Genomic DNA, 9,792 nt, shown 5'->3' on the forward strand with positions numbered 1-9,792 from the left:
CGCCACAAAAGCAGGAGGAGGAGAGAAGAAGAAGCGAAAGCAACGCCGCAAGGAAAGCTACGCTATCTACATCTACAAGGTGCTGAAGCAGGTCCATCCGGACACCGGTGTCTCGTCGAAGGCGATGAGCATCATGAATAGCTTCGTGAACGACATCTTCGAGCGTATTGCTAACGAAGCATCTCGTCTGGCCCATTACAACCGACGGTCGACGATCACCTCCCGCGAGGTACAGACCGCCGTTCGTTTGCTGTTACCGGGCGAGCTGGCCAAACATGCCGTATCGGAAGGTACCAAGGCCGTTACCAAGTATACCAGCTCGAAGTAAATCGTCGCCCGCCCCGCCGCCGGATGTCACACAGCATCGTCATCGGCCCTTTTCAGGGCCACCAAAACACGTTCTGGTAAAGAGTTGAATTGAAATGTACACATAGTTTATATAAACATTAGTTGTTGTTGTTTGTTTGTTTCATTAGAGCTAAAAAGGTTGTCATTTTTTTCTCTGTCCATTTTTCTAATCAAATGTGTTTTGCTGTAGTTTGTGGAAGTAGTCTTTCCCCTTACCGCGCTAGTTGACTGTTTTTCGTTAAGACGGAAAACGGTCTTTTTGTCGTCTATTCTATTCAGTTTAAAACAGCCCATTATATGACCGACCCCCAGCGTGTGAGAAAATTCTGCCGCAAAAAGAACACACTTCTGGATCATACTTGTTAATACAATAAACTTCCCAGTCTTCAAACTTTTGATCTTCGTAGAAACCGTACCCAACACAATTTGTAATCTCAAAGTTGATCGATCAATACAATACGTTCGCCAATTTAGGCTAAAAAATCGGTAATTATCGTTCGTTCGTTTGTTTATTGTGCCAGCCAATTTTTCTCTGTTTTATTATAGCCAAAATAAGCGCGTTGTTTGCTAATCAGAGTAATATTATACTTGCTCTGTTTGTTTGTTTGTTTGTTAAGGCAACAGAAAACCACGGCCTGCTATTAATTTACCTGTACGTACGTTTATCTGAGCAAGAAACCGCGCCTATTTACTATAGTGATTTGTTTAATCAAACTAACGACTGATTTATCTTGCCAATCGGCGGGCCAGTTGAATGCGGGTGTGCTGCTCAAGCTAGAAAACTCATGGGGGGAACGGAGCATTGACGGAAAATAAGCATCAATCAATTCTTTACAATTTTGTTAGTCCTGAAAAGGACTGTTGTTTTGGGAGGACGCGCACGTTGTCGGGAATTTACTTCTTGCCGGCGGTGACCTTCTTCGGGGCGGTGGCGGCCTTCTTTGGCTTAGGTGCCTTCGGCTTGTTCGCTGCAGCCTTCGATGGTTTGGTGGCTTTCTGTTTAGTGGCAGCCGTTACCGCCTTTGCAGGGGCAGCAGCTGTCGCTTTCTTCGTAGCCGATTTCTTAGCGGCCGCGATCGCCGCCTTGGGCTTGCTGGTCTTCTCACCACCACCAGCCGGCGGATTTTTCTTCTCCCCGGATTTAGTAGCCGATTTCTTCGGTTTTTTCGCTGCACCCGATGGTGGTTTCTTATCGCCAGCCGGTTTCTTTGCTTCGACCGTCACCTTAAACGATCCGGAAGCACCGGTACCCTTGGTCTGGGTGATGTTTCCCTTCTCGACACCCGTTTTCAAAGCCTTCCGGATAAACGGAGCCAGCCTGGCGACGTCACACATGTAGTTGACGGCGATGTACTTTTTGATCGCCTGCAGTGATGATCCGCTCCGTTCCTTCAGGGTCCGGATGGCAGCCAGAACCATCTCACTCACTGGTGGATGGGTTGAAGATTTTTTCGGTTTCTTGGCGTCACTCTTGCTAGCCTTGGCCGCCTGCTTCGGTGGTGCTTTGGCAGCTGGCGGAGAGGCGACGACGGCAGGGGCCGTGGCAGCAACGTCGATAGCAGTTTCAGCCATTGCGCGTTCGTTTGGTTTGGTTTTCTTCCACACACAGTTGTAGACGACGAGTTGATGGATGCACGATGATGCAAGTCTGCGAATATGATAACCGGGGGTCCGGTGTCTGTTGTTTAGGATCGTATTCATCGGCTCTGTTTGGGAACGCGTAGATGACGGTTGAAAGTTACTATTCGATCGGTGCCGGTAAAATTTTACGGACTGTTGTTTTAAATCAACCAAAATTGAATTACTGCTTGTGAAAAGTACACTGGAAGTTTGCATTCAATTTACTGCACTGTCCGCACCGTCCAAACTAACACCCGCTGAACATTCTGTGTTAAGCGTATGGCCGAATATTATCAAATCATGTATCCGACTATGGCGGCACGTGCAAATTGAATTGTGGAAAATAGGTTAATTTGAACCTTCTAGCAATTGGAAAACCTTTTCGGTGCTATCCAATCGAAAGAAAACTTCTCTCTATATAAAATTATTTCATTTTTGTACATATTTGCTCGAGCGGAAGTGCTCGTAATTTGGCGACCTGCGGAAAACGTTTCGGTCGGCTGGTCCTTTGCTGAAAACTTTCGTTATTAAAATTACTAAAACACAAAAAGTTAACGGGTGGCAACACAAATTTTGGATTTTTTTTTCTCAACCTGTCAAAAAAAAAAAAAAGACAAACGATTTGATTGAAATTAGAAGATACGTTCTCCATTGTTGGCCAAAAATTAGTGAACATTTCAAACCGATCCGTAATTGGATGCTGTTCGGCGAAGCTTCCGTTTGATGTCGGAACAGGCGCGTAGTACGGCGTCTATGTCAACTTTGCTAATACATTTCGTGATCTTCTACCAGTCCACTTGTTTGCAATTCGTGGCTCTCAAAACGAAATCCGGAAGAAATCTGCGATTGGGCAACACTGAAGCAAATTGTGAAGCGGGTTGTGCTTTTTAGGGTACAAATGGAATCGAATGGGTATTCGGGAACGATTGTGTGTTTTCTCTTTTTTTTTTTGCTTTTTTTGCGAGGGAAGTAACTTGCTTCGTGCAAAACAAAATATTTACCCAAAATAATTTTTATCAACCGGCAAGCGGCATTGAGATTGCAGCGTCGAAAGGTGTTGTAAACAGTCGATGGCGCAACGTTTTCCCCTTTGAAATATTGTACCGTGCACTTTTCGCCGAGATTCTTGTGTTGCTCGTAGAACCGTACAACGCGCTCGCGAAATGCTTTCTTGTTTCGACGGCAGAGACAGACAGAGAGAAATACCTCGAAAAAAATCCAACATTTTAGTTGCGGATTTGGATTTTAGTGCTCTAATCATCAGTGTTATTTCGAATTGCTTTGGCTAACTCAAAATTCTATTATTTAGTATGTACTGATCAACTCGCTACATCGTTGTGTAGCAGACTTCTCGCATACATAGTCGTCGACATGGCTGTGAGCTGATAAACCGCACGCGTCGACCATCACACCCAGGTGCTTCATTCAGCGCACGCATCGATGGGAACGATTGTCCCCCGACACAGATCACAAGCTGGACTTTTTTTACGGTTGCTCAATCTCTCTCTTCCTGTGTGTGTGTGTGTGTGTGTGTGTGTGTTGTAATTGCTTCCTGATTGATACAGTACTAACTCACCAGCCATCAACTTTACTTTTATCATTCAGACCAGTTAAAGGTACGCAAATTCATAGGTAGACAGGTAGGTGAAAGCGTGGTAAGCTAAAACGCGCGCGCGAAAAAAAGAGTCGGTCGGCGGTTCGTTGCTATCGAGAAACGAGCAGTTTTGTCCCATGATACGCAAGCTCAGGAGAAAGAAAAAGGAAATGCGTATATGAAAAAAAAAAAAAAAAAGGGAAACCCAGCGACTGAGCGCGTTGTCGTAACACTGGTCTCTCGCATATCAATCAAAATCGCACACTAAACAGTACGCCCCTGCAACATGAATGAAAATATGAAGGATACATTTCAAACTAATTCTTTTTTCTAAACATTTGGTGGCCCTGAAAAGGGCCTTTTGTGTTGTCGTGAACGTCGTGGTAGGGCTTAACCACCAAAACCGTACAATGTGCGTCCCTGGCGTTTAAGCGCATAGACGACATCCATCGCAGTGACGGTCTTCCGTTTGGCATGTTCAGTGTACGTCACAGCGTCCCGGATAACGTTTTCCAGAAAAATCTTCAGCACACCACGGGTTTCCTCGTATATCAAACCGGAGATTCGCTTCACTCCTCCACGTCGAGCCAGACGACGAATGGCGGGTTTGGTGATGCCCTGGATATTGTCACGAAGCACCTTGCGGTGCCGCTTAGCGCCTCCCTTGCCGAGCCCTTTGCCTCCTTTGCCACGGCCAGTCATCTTCTTGGTTGTTGTAGGTAATAGCTTAGTAGGCTAGCGCAGCACACCTGCAGCAGCGAGATTCCAATACCGAATGTTGTAATTCGGCCCATTGAGTAGCGCTTTTATACTGATGCACACACATTCTCAGTCGCCGCCGCCTAGGTAGATTACCATTTTGCTATCTATATGCTTACTCGTGATGTGTTGGTTTGAAGGGGAAATAGCGCGAACACGAAGTTCACTGTTGCCACTGTTTTAGTAGCTTGGGATTGCCGAAATCTGCTTTATCCGGACTAATGCTGACATGGTAGCATTTTCCCTGGAAAACGATTGCCCGGAAATTGATTCTCCTGAAAAAGAAAGAAAGAAAAAGTAAATCGAAAAACAAACGGTTTTTTTTTTTTAACTTATAAAGATTTTCTATACATCCGTCTACATGGTACGTTATATTGGCTTCTATGGTACTTAAATATCGATATCTGATACTGATCTATGATGGAACAAATTGTTACTGATGAACAAACTATTTCTGTTTGATATTCTTCTACTGTTGGAATTTTATTGATTTCTAGGCGATTTTTTTTGCTCATACATAGTTTTTCTTTTTAGGAATATTTTTTTGCAAATCTAATGAAAAGCTGAAAAAATCAAGTCTGGCAACACTGGCTCCGGAATGGAAATGGTGGGGGAAGTATAGTAGCCGAATCGAACCGTATACAGAACGAAAAGGCACATGGCACGTACACGAGCGAGACAGGCGATATAGTAGTGTTTATTCGCGACTATAAAAAAAATCGGTCGGTCTGTTTTGGTCATCATTCGTCGTTTGAACAGCACCACAGTGGTAGCAGTAGTAGAGCAGCATTTTCGCGCCATGGCCCGTACGAAACAGACCGCCCGCAAGTCCACCGGAGGGAAAGCTCCCCGCAAACAGTTGGCAACGAAGGCTGCCCGTAAAAGTGCCCCAGCTACGGGTGGCGTTAAGAAGCCCCATCGCTACAGACCAGGAACTGTCGCGCTGCGAGAAATTCGTCGCTATCAGAAGTCGACAGAGCTACTAATCCGCAAGCTGCCCTTCCAGCGTCTGGTTCGTGAGATCGCGCAGGACTTCAAAACCGATCTGCGCTTCCAGAGCTCAGCCGTCATGGCCCTTCAAGAAGCCAGCGAGGCTTACCTGGTTGGTTTGTTCGAGGATACCAATCTGTGCGCTATCCATGCCAAGCGAGTGACCATCATGCCGAAAGACATCCAACTGGCTCGCCGGATCCGTGGGGAGCGGGCCTAAATTTGGTGTGTGCCCATCACCCCCCAGAACGAAACAGCAACAAACGGTCCTTTTCAGGACCACAACCAATCATATTTTACTAAGAATTATTAGCAGAAATTTTCCGTTTCCCTCCAAAAATGCTCAGGCGGGTGGCTGTGTGTGTTTGTTAGAAAGCACGCCGATGGGGGGATTTTTTGCCAGCAGCACCACCTCGTACCGATCGACAGTAGTAGCGTGTGAAAAACAAGACCCATTGAGGGAAATCTTGCGCGGCCGATTTGTGATTTAGCACCAAATCGATGAGTGAACTTTTGAGAGATTGGGTGAAATCGTCAATGCCATGATATGAGGGAAACTATTAATAAGCGTCTGACGAGCATTGCAAAAAAAAACTTGTGCAATGCTCACAGAAATGTACGTTGATGATTATCGGAGTGAAAATCAAATTAACTCTTTTTATCAGAAGAAAATAGTCGCCCTGAAAAGGGCGTTTTTTTTTTCAGCTCGGGCGAAGCGGGATTTAAGTTGCTGCGGAGGCCCTCTTTTCAGTCTTCTTCGGCAGCAGTACGGCCTGTATGTTAGGCAACACGCCACCCTGGGCAATGGTCACACCGGAGAGCAGTTTGTTCAGCTCTTCGTCATTTCGAATGGCCAGCTGCAGATGACGGGGGATGATTCTGGTCTTTTTGTTATCGCGGGCAGCGTTTCCTGCCAGCTCCAGTACTTCGGCGGCAAGATATTCCATTACAGCTGCCAAGTAGACGGGTGCTCCGGCACCGACACGTTCAGCATAATTTCCCTTCCTCAGCAGACGGTGAATTCGGCCAACAGGGAACTGGAGACCGGCACGAACTGAGCGGGATTTTGGCTTTCCCTTCACTTTTCCTCCTTTACCGCGTGCAGACATTGTCGTAGGTTTATCGCTGTGCGCGTTCGTGTGTAGTCACGTAGACAATACGAGTAACACTGATGCCACTCGCGCACACAGCACCCCTTGTTATGCATTCGCTTCATTGCACATCGTTCGCCAAAGGGGCGGAGTAGCGAACGAACGAAACGCGCTAAACACAAAAAAGGACGAACCTTCGTCTCGCTACACGATCGTATATAAGCGATATGTAGTGATTTTTGCTACCAATCAGTCAGCGCAGTTCGCATCGAGAGCGTTAACAGCAGCACAACCACGTCGTTACTATGGCACCGAAAGCCAGCGGAAAGGCTGTGAAAAAATCCGGCGGCGGCGGTGGCAAGGCACAGAAGAACATCGCCACAAAAGCAGGAGGAGGAGAGAAGAAGAAGCGAAAGCAACGCCGCAAGGAAAGCTACGCTATCTACATCTACAAGGTGCTGAAGCAGGTCCATCCGGACACCGGTGTCTCGTCGAAGGCGATGAGCATCATGAATAGCTTCGTGAACGACATCTTCGAGCGTATTGCTAACGAAGCATCTCGTCTGGCCCATTACAACCGACGGTCGACGATCACCTCCCGCGAGGTACAGACCGCCGTTCGTTTGCTGTTACCGGGCGAGCTGGCCAAACATGCCGTATCGGAAGGTACCAAGGCCGTTACCAAGTATACCAGCTCGAAGTAAATCGTCGCCCGCCCCGCCGCCGGATGTCACACACCATCGTCATCGGCCCTTTTCAGGGCCACCAAAACACGTTCTGGTAAAGAGTTGAATTGAAATGTACACATAGTTTATATAAACATTAGTTGTTGTTGTTTGTTTGTTTCATTAGAGCTAAAAAGGTTGTCATTTTTTTCTCTGTCCATTTTTCTAATCAAATGTGTTTTGCTGTAGTTTGTGGAAGTAGTCTTTCCCCTTACCGCGCTAGTTGACTGTTTTTCGTTAAGACGGAAAACGGTCTTTTTGTCGTCTATTCTATTCAGTTTAAAACAGCCCATTATATGACCGACCCCCAGCGTGTGAGAAAATTCTGCCGCAAAAAGAACACACTTCTGGATCATACTTGTTAATACAATAAACTTCCCAGTCTTCAAACTTTTGATCTTCGTAGAAACCGTACCCAACACAATTTGTAATCTCAAAGTTGATCGATCAATACAATACGTTCGCCAATTTAGGCTAAAAAATCGGTAATTATCGTTCGTTCGTTTGTTTATTGTGCCAGCCAATTTTTCTCTGTTTTATTATAGCCAAAATAAGCGCGTTGTTTGCTAATCAGAGTAATATTATACTTGCTCTGTTTGTTTGTTTGTTTGTTAAGGCAACAGAAAACCACGGCCTGCTATTAATTTACCTGTACGTACGTTTATCTGAGCAAGAAACCGCGCCTATTTACTATAGTGATTTGTTTAATCAAACTAACGACTGATTTATCTTGCCAATCGGCGGGCCAGTTGAATGCGGGTGTGCTGCTCAAGCTAGAAAACTCATGGGGGGAACGGAGCATTGACGGAAAATAAGCATCAATCAATTCTTTACAATTTTGTTAGTCCTGAAAAGGACTGTTGTTTTGGGAGGACGCGCACGTTGTCGGGAATTTACTTCTTGCCGGCGGTGACCTTCTTCGGGGCGGTGGCGGCCTTCTTTGGCTTAGGTGCCTTCGGCTTGTTCGCTGCAGCCTTCGATGGTTTGGTGGCTTTCTGTTTAGTGGCAGCCGTTACCGCCTTTGCAGGGGCAGCAGCTTTCGCTTTCTTCGTAGCCGATTTCTTAGCGGCCGCGATCGCCGCCTTGGGCTTGCTGGTCTTCTCACCACCACCAGCCGGCGGATTTTTCTTCTCCCCGGATTTAGTAGCCGATTTCTTCGGTTTTTTCGCTGCACCCGATGGTGGTTTCTTATCGCCAGCCGGTTTCTTTGCTTCGACCGTCACCTTAAACGATCCGGAAGCACCGGTACCCTTGGTCTGGGTGATGTTTCCCTTCTCGACACCCGTTTTCAAAGCCTTCCGGATAAACGGAGCCAGCCTGGCGACGTCACACATGTAGTTGACGGCGATGTACTTTTTGATCGCCTGCAGTGATGATCCGCTCCGTTCCTTCAGGGTCCGGATGGCAGCCAGAACCATCTCACTCACTGGTGGATGGGTTGAAGATTTTTTCGGTTTCTTGGCGTCACTCTTGCTAGCCTTGGCCGCCTGCTTCGGTGGTGCTTTGGCAGCTGGCGGAGAGGCGACGACGGCAGGGGCCGTGGCAGCAACGTCGATAGCAGTTTCAGCCATTGCGCGTTCGTTTGGTTTGGTTTTCTTCCACACACAGTTGTAGACGACGAGTTGATGGATGCACGATGATGCAAGTCTGCGAATATGATAACCGGGGGTCCGGTGTCTGTTGTTTAGGATCGTATTCATCGGCTCTGTTTGGGAACGCGTAGATGACGGTTGAAAGTTACTATTCGATCGGTGCCGGTAAAATTTTACGGACTGTTGTTTTAAATCAACCAAAATTGAATTACTGCTTGTGAAAAGTACACTGGAAGTTTGCATTCAATTTACTGCACTGTCCGCACCGTCCAAACTAACACCCGCTGAACATTCTGTGTTAAGCGTATGGCCGAATATTATCAAATCATGTATCCGACTATGGCGGCACGTGCAAATTGAATTGTGGAAAATAGGTTAATTTGAACCTTCTAGCAATTGGAAAACCTTTTCGGTGCTATCCAATCGAAAGAAAACTTCTCTCTATATAAAATTATTTCATTTTTGTACATATTTGCTCGAGCGGAAGTGCTCGTAATTTGGCGACCTGCGGAAAACGTTTCGGTCGGCTGGTCCTTTGCTGAAAACTTTCGTTATTAAAATTACTAAAACACAAAAAGTTAACGGGTGGCAACACAAATTTTGGATTTTTTTTTCTCAACCTGTCAAAAAAAAAAAAAAAGACAAACGATTTGATTGAAATTAGAAGATACGTTCTCCATTGTTGGCCAAAAATTAGTGAACATTTCAAACCGATCCGTAATTGGATGCTGTTCGGCGAAGCTTCCGTTTGATGTCGGAACAGGCGCGTAGTACGGCGTCTATGTCAACTTTGCTAATACATTTCGTGATCTTCTACCAGTCCACTTGTTTGCAATTCGTGGCTCTCAAAACGAAATCCGGAAGAAATCTGCGATTGGGCAACACTGAAGCAAATTGTGAAGCGGGTTGTGCTTTTTAGGGTACAAATGGAATCGAATGGGTATTCGGGAACGATTGTGTGTTTTCTCTTTTTTTTTTTGCTTTTTTTGCGAGGGAAGTAACTTGCTTCGTGCAAAACAAAATATTTACCCAAAATAATTTTTATCAACCGGCAAGCGGCATTGAGATTGCAG

At 46.0% G+C, this 9,792-nt stretch overlaps 5 protein-coding genes across 5 annotated transcripts; 1 reads left to right on the plus strand and 4 right to left on the minus strand.

The window, feature by feature from the left end:
• Nucleotides 1–1,074: 1,074 nt before the first annotated feature.
• LOC131695162 (histone H1A, sperm-like) lies at nucleotides 1,075–1,920 on the minus strand. The gene is made up of 2 exons (XM_058983681.1): nucleotides 1,366–1,920; nucleotides 1,075–1,122 (listed from the first exon to the last, which is right to left on the minus strand). The coding sequence occupies exons 1-2, from the start codon at nucleotides 1,918–1,920 to the stop codon at nucleotides 1,075–1,077; spliced, it is 603 nt and encodes a 200-aa protein (XP_058839664.1).
• Nucleotides 1,921–3,952: 2,032 nt separating this feature from the next.
• Nucleotides 3,953–4,306, minus strand: LOC131695149 (histone H4-like). Its single transcript, XM_058983667.1, has one exon. It carries the CDS (start codon nucleotides 4,262–4,264, stop codon nucleotides 3,953–3,955), a length of 312 nt encoding a protein of 103 aa, XP_058839650.1. The 5' UTR covers nucleotides 4,265–4,306.
• An 814-nt stretch (nucleotides 4,307–5,120) lies between these two features.
• Nucleotides 5,121–5,531, plus strand: LOC131695154 (histone H3). The gene has a single exon (XM_058983673.1). It carries the CDS (start codon nucleotides 5,121–5,123, stop codon nucleotides 5,529–5,531), a length of 411 nt encoding a protein of 136 aa, XP_058839656.1.
• A 502-nt stretch (nucleotides 5,532–6,033) lies between these two features.
• On the minus strand, nucleotides 6,034–6,420 carry LOC131695163 (histone H2A-like). The gene has a single exon (XM_058983682.1). It carries the CDS (start codon nucleotides 6,418–6,420, stop codon nucleotides 6,034–6,036), a length of 387 nt encoding a protein of 128 aa, XP_058839665.1.
• A 1,432-nt stretch (nucleotides 6,421–7,852) lies between these two features.
• Nucleotides 7,853–8,698, minus strand: LOC131695164 (histone H1A, sperm-like). Its single transcript, XM_058983683.1, has 2 exons — nucleotides 8,102–8,698; nucleotides 7,853–7,900 (listed from the first exon to the last, which is right to left on the minus strand). Exons 1-2 carry the CDS (start codon nucleotides 8,696–8,698, stop codon nucleotides 7,853–7,855), a joined length of 645 nt encoding a protein of 214 aa, XP_058839666.1.
• Nucleotides 8,699–9,792: the final 1,094 nt, after the last annotated feature.

The sequence above is a fragment of the Topomyia yanbarensis genome, unplaced genomic scaffold (genome assembly GCF_030247195.1).
Source record: "Topomyia yanbarensis strain Yona2022 unplaced genomic scaffold, ASM3024719v1 HiC_scaffold_30, whole genome shotgun sequence".
Lineage (NCBI taxonomy): Eukaryota > Metazoa > Arthropoda > Insecta > Diptera > Culicidae > Topomyia > Topomyia yanbarensis.

Coding starts and splice junctions, on each gene's coding strand:
- LOC131695149 (XM_058983667.1), bottom strand. CDS start 4,264: ATGACTGGCCGTGGCAAAGGAGGCAAAGGGCTCGGCAAGGGAGGCGCT.
- LOC131695164 (XM_058983683.1), bottom strand. CDS start 8,698: ATGGCTGAAACTGCTATCGACGTTGCTGCCACGGCCCCTGCCGTCGTC. Junction 7,901..8,101: donor AAGCCACCAAACCATCGAAG/GCTGCAGCGAAC, acceptor TGAGTTTTCTAG/CTTGAGCAGCACACCCGCAT.
- LOC131695154 (XM_058983673.1), top strand. CDS start 5,121: ATGGCCCGTACGAAACAGACCGCCCGCAAGTCCACCGGAGGGAAAGCT.
- LOC131695163 (XM_058983682.1), bottom strand. CDS start 6,420: ATGTCTGCACGCGGTAAAGGAGGAAAAGTGAAGGGAAAGCCAAAATCC.
- LOC131695162 (XM_058983681.1), bottom strand. CDS start 1,920: ATGGCTGAAACTGCTATCGACGTTGCTGCCACGGCCCCTGCCGTCGTC. Junction 1,123..1,365: donor CTGCTGCCCCTGCAAAGGCG/GTAACGGCTGCC, acceptor TGAGTTTTCTAG/CTTGAGCAGCACACCCGCAT.